General features: G+C 45.2%; 2 protein-coding genes across 11 annotated transcripts in view; both read left to right on the forward strand.

Moving 5' to 3' along the window:
- Positions 1–14,767, forward strand: part of LOC128403475 (ras-related protein Rab-11A-like) — a 211,216-nt gene that overhangs the window by 195,813 nt on the left and 636 nt on the right. The window lies entirely within an intron of this gene.
- SEMA4A (semaphorin 4A) overlaps positions 1–14,767 on the forward strand; it is a 70,574-nt gene that overhangs the window by 34,512 nt on the left and 21,295 nt on the right. For all 10 annotated transcript variants that reach the window (XM_053368249.1, XM_053368247.1, XM_053368248.1 and 7 more), the window contains one exon: positions 6,479–6,643. In XM_053368249.1, coding sequence (XP_053224224.1) covers positions 6,547–6,643 — 97 coding nt within the window. In that variant the 5' untranslated portion in view covers positions 6,479–6,546. The remainder of the gene's footprint in view (positions 1–6,478; positions 6,644–14,767) is intronic.

Here is a 14,767-nt window from a genome sequence, read left to right on the forward strand (position 1 = left end):
GGTAAAGTGATTTTTGGGGGTGGGGTGGGGACACCTTGTCAAAGGTGCAAGGACCCAAGTGACTGGTTCATGGAGAGAAATACTTGTATCTTTCTTGAACAAATAAACACACACACCCAAATAAAATTGCTTCCATGCACCAGTTCACAGCACACTAGCCAGCAATGGTATGTTTAGGAACCAAAGCATCCCTGAATAGGTACTACTGGCCTTGGCCATAGCTTTGGCTACAATGGAGACTGATGCCTTTTCTGTTTTTTGAGCCGTCAGAGGGAAGTTTCTCCCCTGTGTGGCAACTGATGCTTCTGAAGAAATGTTCAACTGGTCTGTTGTGTAGCACATAACACAATATGACAGTCAGCTGGTCTTCATGTGACATATCTGGCACTGATTTAACAGACACTGAAAAAGACCTCTCAGCCTTTACTCTTATTAACAATGGCTATTAGATTCTTCTTTGCTGGCAGTGCGATTAATTCCTTTGGAATGGTATCTGACAGACTGTTCCACAGTTGGCTTGCTCCCTGATGTGAAGCATAGGGACACAGGAAGCTAATTGCCTTATACTGACTGGCAGCAGCTTGCCAGGGTTTAAGGGAAGGGCTTCTCCTAACCTTACCTGAAGACGCCCTGAGTTTTTGTATGAGATTCCCCCCAACAAAAAAGTCATAGCACAGAATGTTACAGAACTCCAATGGCGTGCTTCGTAAGTAAATAAGTTAACACAAAAACAAAGTAAGTCAAATCATAGGAAGGTGACCAAAAACCATTTTTAACACTTAAAAAAAAAATCATTTGGCAACTACTAACGATAATCAATGAAATTGTTCCTGTGAAAATTACTTCAGAGTATAGTAGTCTGCAAGAAAATAGGACAACATAAAATTACAGTATTTCTTCTAAAAAAACTTCAAATTTGGTTTTTGCGGGAGGTAAATATTTTATTGGCGATGTTGTATAAAGGGCAACCAGCTTTCCCATGATTTGCTTCTATAATCATTCGAGATTCTTGCTCTTAGATAAGATGTTATTTTTCTCATTATAGTCAAATCCCAAACGTTATTAAGCCAGGAGAGGGCCTTCTCTGTGGGAGCCCGTAATCGTGGAACTTCCTCCCCACAGAGAAGTGTGTCTGGCCCCTTCATTATAAAGCTTCCAGCAAATGCCAAAGACTTACCTCTTTACCCTGGCTTTTGACACTTGAGAGAAGTCTGAAGGGTAACTACATTCCAATCCACATATATTAATCTGAGAGGTACAAATTAGATTACTTTGCTTTGAAATGTGAACCGCATGGAATTCCGATCTGCAGAAGGCCCCAGGGTCAGACCCCAATGGCATCTTTAGGTAGGGCTGGGAGAGTTCATACCTTCCAACATTCCTCAGATGAAAATAGGAATATTTCTTTCTCTTCCCCTCCCAAATTTCCTATCTGAAGAAGGGTGAGTGCCACCGTTACTACACCACCGAGACATACATAGCACACCCACCCACCTACCCACCGTCTTTGAACCCCTTAATCCCGATTTTATTTTATTATTTGATAGATTTGCAAAAAGAAGAACACACACCAATAAATGAATTTTAGAAAGGGACAGGATTAGACACGGACACACAAAGAATGAAGAAGAAGAAGAAGGGGCATGACTTGTTATATCAACATGCTCATGTACAACAGATGCATAAAAAGGGGTCTAGGAATGGAAAGGTGTGGCAACCTGACCATGCAAAAAAAGGGTTCCGTACGAAATTTGAAAACAGAAAATGAAACGACGATGCACTCCTAATACATCACTGTCACTTTTTGGAACTAGACTTGGGTAATTCTGGAGCTCCAAAATATGGAAGGAAATGCAAATGAGGGGTGTGTCGGAAGCAGCCCCAGCTGACTGCTTCCGTTCACCCGGTAGCAGGGCTTCCATAGCTCTTCCTTGCACAACTGCTGGCTTTCCCCACCGCCTGCTTTCAAGTCATATGAAGGCTGCTGAGGCTCAGCAAAGAAGAAGCAGCTGACCCTTGCAGGCGGGCTCTGGCGATGCCAGGAAATGAGGATGACTCGGTTCTGGCTGGACCTTATCACCAGCCTGTCCTGCCTCTGTCAGCCACTTGTCACCTGCCGGCTTCTGAGGTTGATCTCTGTAACACCCAGAGCAGCAGCAGCAGCAGGATGAGGGACAGGCAGTTGACTCAGCACTTCAAAGGCCAGGCCTGAAAGGTATTATGGGATGGGAGAAAGATGCTAATTTGGATCTGACTTGCAACATCGGTACTACTACTGCTAACATCATTTGCATCTCTGTCTGTGTGTACACCCCTTTCTTAAATAATTAAAGCACATAAGCAACATTGTAGGAACCATTGCCCTAATATTTTGCATAGGTTTTAGAGTTCTTAGCAGGTGCACTCCCCCATCTAGCTTGGAATCCCGGCCCCACTGCTAGGGGACCTTTTGCCCTGTGGTCCCAATCCAGGCCAGGGCTCCTGCACCCGTGGTTTACTCTAGAACCCATTCATGCAATTACTCAGTGCAGGAAAGGTGTCTTGTCAAGAGCTTAGCCCTTACTGTGTTTGCAACTTGAGCTGTTGTAGGCTTAATTCCACTTTGTCAGATTGTGCATTTGATTATAGTCTAGCCAGCGGCACACGACATGTGGGGTAGAGGCTAGCGTGTTGGGAATAGGACTGGAGGGAGGCAAAGGCTCAGCTTGGTGTCATCTCCAAGGGAAAAGCTCCAAGCAGTTGAAGACAAGGGTGGACTTAAGGCAGGGGCATGTGGCTGCTAGTAGGCACAGTGGCCAAATATAATGGGCTGCAGGGCCATTGCTCATCTGCATAAAATTACTTGTCTGTAATTAAGGTAATTTGAGGACATGTTTGATAAATGTGGCAGGTGCCAATGCCAGAGTTGCCAGACAGGTTGCTCTTATGCTACAGTATTGTTTTCATTATCCAACAGGGCGTTGTAAGCTTGCAACACAAGGCGAATTCCTTGGGATGCTTTGGGATTACTTCTGGGCCTTCCAGGGGCAATTTAATTGGCTAAGTATCTGTGTCAAGCTTTGGTCACCTGAAGGCATAAGTTTCAGCGGATGGACAAAAAGCTCCAACCTAAACCAAGAAGGAGAATTGGGGGACCAGCTTAGACAAAGGCATGGATGTATGAGCCAGACTGCATAATGCTCAAGTAATCTCCTGGCATGTGCCAATAATTTTGGAGGAGTTGCCAGTTTGAACAGAGAAATCGATAGGTGAAAGGCTGTCTGCTTGACCTTACCTCTCTTCCTGTAAACTGGCTGGAGCAGGTAAAATGCAGGAGACTTTCTCCAGCACCTGGTACCCCTCTATTGTTTACAGAATCACAGAATTGTAGAGTTGGAAGGGACCACGAGGATCATCCAGTCCAGCCCTCTGCAGTGCAGGAATCTTTAAGAAACAAGAAGGCAAATTACTCCCTCTGATTTCGCAAATACCCTTGTGGTCCAGTGCAATTCCTAAGCATTTCTGGTCACTGGTTTGCCAACAATGAAAAGAGTTTACAATATTGAATGTCCAGTCCGTCTGTGCCAAATATTGAAAGAATAATAAAGGATTGAAAAAGTAAAAAAATAAAAGAAACAAAACATTCTTTACAACTTATGCTGGAGAAGCTTTAAACCAGCCTTCTTGTACCATGATGGGAACTATAGCCCAAAACAGCTGAAGAACACCAGGTGGCAAAGACTGCTCTGAATTTTGTGCCAGTACCGGACCACGTGGGAAGCTTATGATCCGCCTCCTTGGCTTCAGAATTCCCTCTTAGGTTTTTGCTACCACTTGTTGTCAGTGGATCTTTCCCACAGTCCCAGGATTAGTGGCACCTCCTTGTTTGGTGCCTTGCAGAACTCCCCACTCCCTGCCATCTTCACCTAGGGCATGATAAACTTGTCCCTTAAGTCTTCCTCTTTTCTGCTTATTCTTATTGCGAAAGTTTTTACCCTATAGAAGAATGAGAGATTCCAAACATGACAGTGTGAAACGTTAATATGGCAAATAAGATGCACGGCTAATGCTCAAATTGAAGTAAATCAGATGCGAGCAACATCCCTTCTCTCTCCCTCCCTCCCTCCCCCCAAATTGGTACCTGCAGTTACAACATTTCAGTTTCATCTGCCCAGGTACTATCAAAGCATTGAGATCCCTTTGTCCGCTGTTCTAGGAGAGCATCAGGGTTGAACAAAGAAACGCCTGTCTAAGAAACGCCTGAGACAGATTTGCTTTCTGTCCGCGTGTTCTAACATACTCCGTGGAATGGTGCCAGACCACAAAGAAATTCACCAGTTTAGCTTTTCCTTCTGCCAGTTTTAATGCAACTGATAATTTCCCCACCGTTACAATACTCCACAGTGTGTTTAGCCAATTTATTTATTATTTATTTATCATTGATTACATCTGTATCCCACCTCTCTTCCAAGGTGTTCAAGGTGGTATGCATACTTATCCCTCCCATTTTATCCTCACAACAAACCTGGAAGGTAGGTTAGGCTGGGAGGCAGTCACTAGCCCAAGATCACCACCCAGTGAGCTTTATGGCCAAGTTGGGATTTGAAACCTGGTCTGACCAAAAAAAAGTTATCAAAGGTTATATTATTATTAAGGTTTGTACACAAAATCCCCATTTTGTACACAAAACCCCCATTTTCTCCATCCCAACTGCAGAGTGAGAGTCACATAATTGTTTGCATTTACAGCAAATAAATGCTTTGTAGAATTTATTCAAGCAATATCACAGTCCAGTACGTAACAATGTGGGGGCAATCCCAGCACAGGTATACGTAAGAAAAACCTAACTTCACAGCCTCTCCAGCAGTTATAGCCCTAAGAGCCAGAAATGTGTGCCAGGCAGAGAGAGGTAAGATCCCATTGACGGATCCAATTTAAATGGCATTCTCTGGCCATTGGAGAAATTGATTTAACTGGTTGCTTATCCCATATATCAGTGCAGCACTCATGTGTGATAGACTGCTCAAGATCACATTTCCAAAGCACTTTCAGAGAAAATGAAAAGAGCTGGTTGTTTCGTCATTTAATAAAGAATATATTTTTGGGAACAGACCCTTAGTACTGTGTTCATATTCTAGCATCAAAAGCTCAAAGCTGCTGAGCTCTCTCAGTGCTATATCTTTGCTTGTTTTATTGCTGATAAAATGACTGTCAAGAATGTGAAGTTAATTGACATGCATGCCTTGAGGTTTCGTGGGAAGTCCCTCTATGGATAAAGGGTGTTTATATTTATAAAGATCTCTTACTTGGTGCAAGCTTCTATCATGCCAGTCCCTAAGCTGGACAAATTTACTGTATATGGGTAGTAGAAAGACTGCCATAGGACCAAAGGAAGACACAGAGAGAACCTTCTGACAATAAGAGCTGTCGACAGTGGAACAGTCTCCCTCAGGAGATTGTGGACTCCCCTTCCTTGGAGGTTTTTAATCAGAGGTGGGATGGCCATCTGTCATGGATGCTTTAGCTAAGATTCCTGCGTTGCAAGGGGTTGGACTAGATGACCCTTGGGGTATCTCCCAACTCTACAATTCTATGACCCAGGGCTGGATTAAGACCTTTAGAAGTCCTAACCAATGAAAAGATTATTTTACATCCCCCCCCAACCTGTGTAATTCAAAATTTAATGTATTTTTAATCTTTGTTGGAAGCCGCCCAGAGTGGCTGGGGAAACCCAGCCAGATGGGTGGGGTACAAATAATTAAAAATAAAAATAAATAAAAACAATACTAAACCATGAAATATAATTTTATTTTTCAAAATGACACAAAACTGACATGTATGCTGAAATGTACATGCAGGACAGGATCTGGCTTCCTTACTCTGGTTCGATGTACATTAGTGGGGCGTCCCCTGGTTTATTTCAGGATGAGTAATAAAAAGAGAACAGAAAAATGAGGGGAGATTTCATTTACAATTCTGGTTTCCCCCACGATTCCTATTTTGGTGTTTTCCTTTTCGAAATATCAAATGTCAAGCTTTTTGCAAAGTTTCTCATTTTGGGGGAGGGGGGTTTGCCCTAAGCACGTGCTCAGTCTGTTGTTGGGTAATCCATCTCTGGAGAGACCCCTTCCATGAAATTGTCTCTCCACTCCTTCCAAACCAGGCCAGTGGTTTTGGTAAACTGATTTCAGATCCAGTCTAAACTGCAGAGTTAATTCAGAATTAAGATTCTGCTTTCTTCTTTGGTTAATTCCATTCCCAGCCGTGGTCTCTGCGTTGCATTGTGTAGAAAGGCCTCCTCTTTTCCTTCCTGCTTCACTGGAACAACCACAAGCAGAAACACTCTGAGGCTGCCATCATGGCAGCAAAATACCGCACACAGTATTTAGAAATCTGCCTTCTGATCAGCCAACCCAGTTCCGCTCCAGACAAGCAGTTGGCCAAATACGTTCTCTTTCTGGTGGTTGACTTCCTCTTTTCTCCTCTTCTGCTTTAACAGCTACCAAGCTAGCTGCCCCTCCGCCACTCTCAACCAACCCAGCTACTGCCGTCTGCTAATAACCAGCCATGAACTCCGGACAGTCTTCCCACCTCTTGGGCTGCCTCTTGATGTTCGCGGCTGCTCTGGCCACAGATCAGATGCCAAGGCTAACCTTCCGGAAAGGTGAGTAACTCGAAGGACAGGGATAGCAGCAGCACCCAGGGGGAGATACTGAAAGGGGGCTTTGAAAGAGAACGAGGGAGATTTGGAAGAGGGAAGGCAACCTGGGTTGAGATGAGTGTTTTCGATGATTGCACTGCTTATGAATGCAAGCTTGGAAATGAGTACTGAGAGCTGAATTTCCACACAGGGTTTGAGTAGGGTTCTTTCCAAAAAAACCCAAACCAAGCATGAGTAGGTTTCTAGTCCTCATGGTGGCAAAGATAGGCTTGCAACTGCAGCAATGACAGTTCTGCCGTACTTGTCTTATGACTTGCACTCTCCCTCACTGAAGCGGCCTCCCAGAACACCTCCCCAAAACTCATTTTAGGGTTTTAGGGTTCTATCCAACTAAGGCTGTGCCAGCATTGCCACCTTAGAGCACTGTGAAGTTGTTTGTTTCTCTGGGGCATTTCACAGCTCTTTCTCCTCTAGCTGTTTGCATCAGCACGTTCACATCATTAGCGTCAGATTCATTTCTGTTTGTTTACATACCACAGGGGCATTGACAGCAGAGATGTCTTTTCCCTATGCATAGTTCCCATATTTCCCTCTGAAGAGGGACTGATCATTAACTGCTCTTGAGAATGTATCTCAATGTATTCTGTGTATCTGAAGAAGTGTGCATGCACACGAAAGCTCATACCAAGAACTAACTTAGTTGGTCTTTAAGGTGCTACTGGAAGGGAAAAAATTTTTTTGTTTTGCTCTTGAGAACTGTAGCTCTGTGAGGGGAATAGGGGTCTCCTAACAACTCTCAGCACCCTGTCCAATCTACGGCTCCCAGAATTCTTTGGGGCAAGCCTTGACTGTTTAAAGGGGTGTCACAGTGCTTTAAATGTACTGTGTGAATGTAGCCTGACATTATCCTTGAAGGCCAAGCCTCTCTCACAGTGGGAGGACAGAGGTTTGGCTCTCCAGAAGGGGGGAAACAGGCCAGGCTAAACTGCCACTGGCTCCCCTTCTTCGCTTGGGCCTTGCAGCTCATGCCTGACTCATATGTCAGCAGAGCAGCGTGGGATGTCTTCTTTCCATGGCGCTGCTAAGACACTTATTTCTAAAAACCATATTAGGGCAATGTCTTTATTAGCCCAACTGAAGTGTCCTCACAAAACATTCTGGGGCACGATGTATGTGCTCTTCCAATGAGCAATCAGTTGAGGGCCACATTTAAAAAACGAAGGAACGTGCTTAAAATGGCCTCCCCTTCTAACACAATTAGGTAACATAGGCCCCACTGATACCATACATTTAAATTATTATTTATTGGATTTATATGCTGCCCTATACCCACAGGGTGGTTCACAGAATAAAATCATAATATAAAACCACAAAATACATAATCAAAATAAAAACAACAACAACCCAATAAACCCCCCCCAAAAAAAACACATTTTAAAAGGGCATAGAATGTCAAGGGGCAGAGGGTGTTAAATCACTGACAGCAGCAGTTAAGAGGCCCTTATTGCCCACAATTTTCGCAGCTCCCTGTGAAGAGGAATGGATTGTTAAACCACTCTGGGAACTGTAGTTCTGTGAAGGGAATAGGGGCCTCCTAACAACCCTCAGCACCCTTAATAAACTATGTCTCCCAGGATTATTTAGGGGAAACCACAACTGTTTTAAATGTATGGTGTGGCTGTGGCCAAAGAGACAGTGCCCCTGTCTAAGGCCAGCTGGAGAGTTTATGGTGTCAGAGGTCAGATTCAGACAAGGGCCGCCTTGATATTTTCACCACTACAGCCACACCACGGTTCCATATGCACCAGCTCATATGTGTCCGTGTCCATACACGTTCGTTGTGCACCAGTGTGGCATAGTGGTGACAGTGGTGAACCTGGAACAGGTTCAAATCCGTGAAGCTCAGTGAGGTGACCTTGGAGCAGTTCCCCATCTCTTTGGGAAGACCAGATTAAGGAATTTGCTGCTGTAGGATGCAATGGTGTCCCATCAGCTTTAGAAGGAGGCTGGGCAAATCAACAGAGGCATGAGAGTCTCTTCCTAGGAGCCGAGGTTCCTTTGGCCCCTCCAATAAAATATTTGAGGTGGCCAGCCCTCCCCTCCCGAAGTTGATGTGTTTTGTGATTGATTATGCAGAGCAGGGCTTACCTGGCCTCCCCAATATTTTATTCAAGTTGGCACCTCTGTGTAGAGGATAAGGTTATTGAAGGGTCCAATCCCAATGGCTTTGTGTTGGAGGTGGTGTGCCTTTGGTTCCCAGTTGCTGGGGAACATGAGTGGGGAGAATGGCTGCTTTTGCACTTGGGTCTTGCTTTCAAGCTCCCCAGAAGAGGCATCTGGTTGGCCACTGTGTGCATCCAGAGAGAAAGAGAGAGATAGGCACGCATACTGCCTTGAACTCATCAATGGCTGAGGAGAAGTAATTTTTATCCCAGTCGACATCTGCATTGGATTTTACATTGTTTCTAGATATGTCTTTATTGTTAAATCACTTTGGGAAGTTTCAGGGCAAGTGTTTCCTAAATGAAATGAAATGAAATGTCATAAATGAATAGATGGTACTATTGCACACTGCCCCAATCTTGGAGCGGTGAGAGACTCCAGGTACTTACCCAGAGTTTGATTTCTTTAGGAATGAAGGACAGCAGAGACTGGGGTGTCCTTAGGAGATACAGTTTTATTCACACATATATACAAGCTGAGCATGGGGTGGAGTGGGGGTGGGGGCTCTAAGCGTTAACATCCCACCACATCTTGCCTCCTCAGCCAAAACTCCCACATACAAATTCATGGAGGATAAAGATCCACAATACCTCTGCTCTGCCTCCATGTTTGGAGGCAACAATGGTTCTGAATCCCATAGGAAGGGAGAGGGATCTTGGGATCAGGTCCTGCCAGCAGATTTCCCACAGGCATCTGAGTGGGAACAGGACAATGGACTAGATGGGCCACTGGCCTGTTCCAGCAGGCTCTGCTTGTGTTCATATGTTCTTACACAAAGCCCTTCCATTGGCTTATTGTTCCTTTTCCTGCTGGGTGAGGGGGGTGGCGGAAATGCCCAGGTTCACCTGGCTACTTCATTATATATTTTTAGGCGACAGGCATAAACGTTCCTCTTCAACCAGGCCTTTGGCTGATTGACATCCTACAGCCTTTTAATTGTATCTGTGGGGTGGGAGCTATTGTTTTGTTGTTTTGATTTAATTATTTACTGTGTTTTATCTTGTGATTTTATTCTGTGAACCACCCTGAGATCTTTTCGTGAAGGGCAGTATATAAATAAAATAATAAACACAATACCTGGAGAGCATCATCACCAGGTGGCTGATGAGAATGCTTTACCGGCCATGTGAAGCCATGGATCTGGTCTGACTAGTTCAGCTCACCTTGGGTTTCTCAGAGCAGACTCCATTGAGATGAATGGACATGACCAACTTTGCTCCATGAATCTCAGCAGATCTGTTCTGCGTAGTGCTAGCAGTGGCCCCAATCCTCTGCCTATACACTCATTGCTCATACAGATGCATGTCTGTGGTACGCAAGTGAGCGGAGGGGCTTCCTTCCTCCACACTGGCTTAATTTAGCAGCCCACAGCTCTGGCCACTGAACTGCTCTGTGCAAAGGAAACTTATCAAGTGGCCGGAGGGTGGGAGGAAGACGGAGTGGTGGCAGCAGTTCCTTTGTCAACCCAAAATAGAGCCGGTGTGGTAAAAGCAGCATCTTCCGGCAGTAATTACTCGGACATCTGTGCTGCCGACGTGTAGGAAACAAACAGCAGCTGCTGCCTCTCCAACCCATTGATTCCTTCTCTCCGATCGTTTTTTGCTGTGAGATGGAGACTGGAGTGGGTCAGAAAGAGAAAAGTGGGCAGGGGCTGGTTGTGGACTAGAGAGGAAGCTGCCGCAGACTAAGTCCAACCCTGTACCATGGAGCTATGGCTCTTCCCCTCCAAATCAAGCAAGGTTCTAGACCACATGTTTCTGAATAAAGGGCTGCTTTTAATAAGAAGCTGCCTTGCACAAAATCAGACCATTGCTCCGTCTAGCTGTCAGGACTGTCAAGACAGACTGGTAGTGGCTCTCCATGGTTTCAGGCAGTGGTCTTTTCTGGCCCTACCTGGAGATGCCAGAGATTGAAGCTGGAACCTTGTGCATACAAAACAGATGTTCTGTCGTCGCACGATGACGCCCCCTCCCCCACCCAACCTGGACCTAGGGAAACTCCATGGAGGCTGTCCAATGCAAACTAAGTACACTTAAACCTCTGGAAGCCAATGTACACAAGACCGTTTCAGGCCTAGGGCCAAAATTCTTGTGAGTTTTTTGGGAGGGGGGAGGGAGGGGAGGACCCTAAAAATACACTTGTGCATGGGTGGGTGTCGGGGAGAGGGGTTTTTTTTTTTATTTAATTTAAATGTGGGTTACATAATCTGAACTTCCAACTCAAACTAAATCCTCAAAGTGGAGATTAATATATATATATCATTGTGCACACACCTCCAGAGCATGAGAAATTTTGGGAAGGACCTTGGCTCGATGGGAGAGCATATGTGTTTAGCCAACTGAAGGTCCCAGGCTTTAAAACCCTGATATCTCCAAGTAGTGCTATGAGAGATCCCATCTGAAACCCTGGATTGCTGCTTCCAGTCAAGTAAATAGGATGAATGACCAGTCCAGATGGATGAATGGGCAGTTCCAGTATAAGGAATCTTCCTATTTACAGTAAATCAGCCTTTTTGTTCAGAAACGTGGACTAGAAACATAGCGTACTTTATTTTGAGGGGATGGACCCCATAGTTCTGGGGCTGAGCATCTAATACCTCCACTGCATGCAGAAGCTCCTAGTTTCAATCCCTGGCATTTACTTGCAAAGCTAGGAACGTCACTTGTCTGGAATTCTGGATAGATGATGATGATGATGGTGATGATGATGATGCAGTTTGGATAGTCCTGAGATAGATGGAACATGGAACAATGGTCTTCCTAAGTTGCTATGCCTTTGGGAAGGGCCACAGCTCAGGAGTAAAGCATCTGCTCTGCATTCAGAAAGTCCCATCTTCAATGCCCAGCATCTCCAAGTATTGCTAGGAAAGAAATGCTGCCTGAAACCTCAGAGAGCCACTGCCAGTCATTGTAGGCCATGCTGAGCTAGATAGACTAATGGTCAGACAGACTCAGTATAAGACAGCTTCCCATTTTCCTAAATTCCAGTGGTGCTGCACTTACTCAGGCTTGGTGCCCTTTGGAATGAGGCAGCTGGGGGCTCGCTGCCAGTTTATAACTCTGAGAGCCATTTACAGATATACTAGTTGTGTGGAGGGGATGGAGGCACCCAGCCAATGTCTGCTGCTCCCATATCAGACTTTAGGGTGACCGCCAGCACCCTAAGAACCCCGAACTCTGCTCTCCGTGTCTGTTCTCAGTCTGGACCGTCTTCCCTTTGCACAGACCCCTGGAGGACCCCAGCTTTTCAGATGGCAGGAGAAGAGCTGCTTCAGAACATTAAAAATAGGAATGGTCCTGTATCCAGAAACAATTGGCTAGCAATTTAGTTCCCATGGCAACATATTTGCCAGGCTATTGACACTCTGTCAAATCCAGGTGTTGCCTCAGGATATTGCTGCACTCATAGCCCTGCTCACATAACAACATGCGTGTGCTTGTATGCATATTTTAAAAATGTTCCCAAAAATCTCACTTGGATTTTCTTGCTAGATTTCTTCTTTCTGAAGGGATACCCAGGAATTACCCCTTGTTCTTTTAATTTTAATTAAAGACCCTGAAGCTTGTAATGTTCCTGTGCAGAAGCTGTCTCATACCATTGTTCCATCTAGCTCAGTATCATCTACACTTGACTAGCAGCAACATTCCCAGGATTTCAGGCAAGGGTGTTTCTCAGCCCTACCTGGAGATGCCGTCAGAGATTGAATCTGGGACCTTCTGCATGCAAGGCAGATGGTCTGCCACTGAGCTACATCTCTCAATTTGTGCTAGCCCTCACTGCCTTGCCATGCTACTGATGTGCATGTAGGCTTTAAGAAAATATTGCAAGGTTGCAATCTCAATGGGATTGTGTGCACAAGTGCTTAAAATTCTATTTTGTGTTGAGTTTATGCAAGTCCACAGGAGTGTATGTGCACACATCAGTAAAATACATGCAAGAAATGCACAGTCACACCAGGTTTGCTTCTTTGCAGTGTTTTGGTGGCTCAGTCCATACTTGTGTGATGTTACTATAGCACAGAGCAATGAGAAATGCAAATTGGACTGTTTTTCTCCAATTATGGAATTAATTTTAGGACATCTCCAACTTAAATCAGAATCCAGGTGGACTGGAAAGCTGAGCAGAGTCATCTCACTGGCTCTGCTCAGAAAGGAGGAGAAGGGGTCCGTCTGCTCCATTGCTAGAAAAGTCAAGAAGAACTAAAAGCTAAATCGAAAAAGGAGCTCTTATCTCTGTTTCTATATGTTGGGAGGGGGTGCATGCTTCTAGGTGTGCTTGGTCCCCAAACCAACCACTGCAGCCCTTGGTGCCTCCAAAAGTTTGCCTACCCTTGCTCTTGCAGGCCAGCTCATTGTTTTAATTCTAATCTGAACTGTATCTCACCACTTCCTTCCTCTAAGGTTGTGGTGGGTTTTCATTCAGAGAAGTACTGACAGTTTCAGCTCAGAGTGAATATTGCTGCAGATGTTGGCAAGTATTGTTGGTGTGTTCATTGGCTGAAGGGCCCGAACGGATGCATGGGCACAAATATAGCCCCAGTGGCTTCCACAGGAACCTAGGAACTTGCCTTCTATAAATTCATCTGATTCAGTATTGTCTGCCCTAACTACCAGCAGCTCCCCTAGGGTTCCACATGGGGGTCGTCCCCCCCCCATCTTGCTTGGAAATGCCATGGGACGAACCTTCTGCACATAGAAAAGATGCTCTACCACTGAGTTATAGACCTTTTCATTTGGATCTTGACACAACCTGTGGGAAAGGACCATAGCTCAGTGGGAGAGCTCTTGCAAGCAGAAGGTCCCAGGTTCAATCCCCAACATCCTCCGGGTAGGACTAGGAGAGGCCCTGCCTGAAACTCTGTAGAGTCATTGCCATCCACCGTAGACAATGCTGAGATAGATGAGCCATCTCTGTCTTAGTAGGCTCTCTATGTCTCTGTGTCCTTGTGCGTAGTCCCGATCCCAAGCAAATGTAACTCTGACACAAGTGTTCAGGAAGCCATAGAAAGCTTGTGGCGATATGTTACTGTTTGGGGTGGGGGCTGCCTAACTGGGGAGGGGGTAGTGCATCGGGTGCAGCCAAATTCTGTTGCAGCATTTCCTGTGCGCAGAGGAGGAGGCCCACAGTGACTGTGGTAGAGATGGATGCAAAATTCAATTCCGTTCACATTTAAAGGCCAGCTGACCTAATCTGAACTTTCTGAAATGAGATGTGAACCAAAAGGCAGCCATCCTTTGAAATTTGGACTTTGCTGAATTTTGCTATTTTCTCTCTCTTTACATTTATATCCCACCTTCCTCCAAGGAGCCCAAGATGTGACATACATAGTTCTCTTCCTCCCCATGTTATCTTCACAAGAGCCCTGTGAGGTAGGTTAGACTAAGAGTGAGTTACCAGCCCAGGTTCACCCAGCAAGCTTCATGGCTGAGTGGGGATTTGAACCCTAGTGCCTTAGTCCAACACTCTAACCACTTCACCACACTGGCTCCGGGGAATATAGTTCTCCAGCCAAGTAATGTGTACAAAAAGGCACACACTGGTGTATAATGTCCACATAATGCCTATACAGGTGAAAATAACAAACAAAATGCATTGTATGAGGGAAGTTTGCTTGCAAAAGTGTGTACATTAGACCAGACTGCAAAAATGTGTTTATTAGGAGATATGCACACTAAAATGCTGATTAACTTCTGTGAATATTTTTTTAAAATCTGCAAATTGCTGTGGAAATGTGGAAAAGTAAACAGTGTGGTGCATCATGTTTTGCCGCCTGAGGCAAAAAGGGAAGGTGCTGCTACTGCCACCTTGCTGCCTCCCTTACCTGAGTCACAGGGCAGTGCCTGTGAAGTGGCAGTGGCAGGTTCTGGCGATATCTTGCCGGAAGCTTCCACCACTGCTGCCACC

This window comes from Podarcis raffonei, chromosome 16 (genome assembly GCF_027172205.1).
Source record: "Podarcis raffonei isolate rPodRaf1 chromosome 16, rPodRaf1.pri, whole genome shotgun sequence".
NCBI lineage: Eukaryota > Metazoa > Chordata > Lepidosauria > Squamata > Lacertidae > Podarcis > Podarcis raffonei.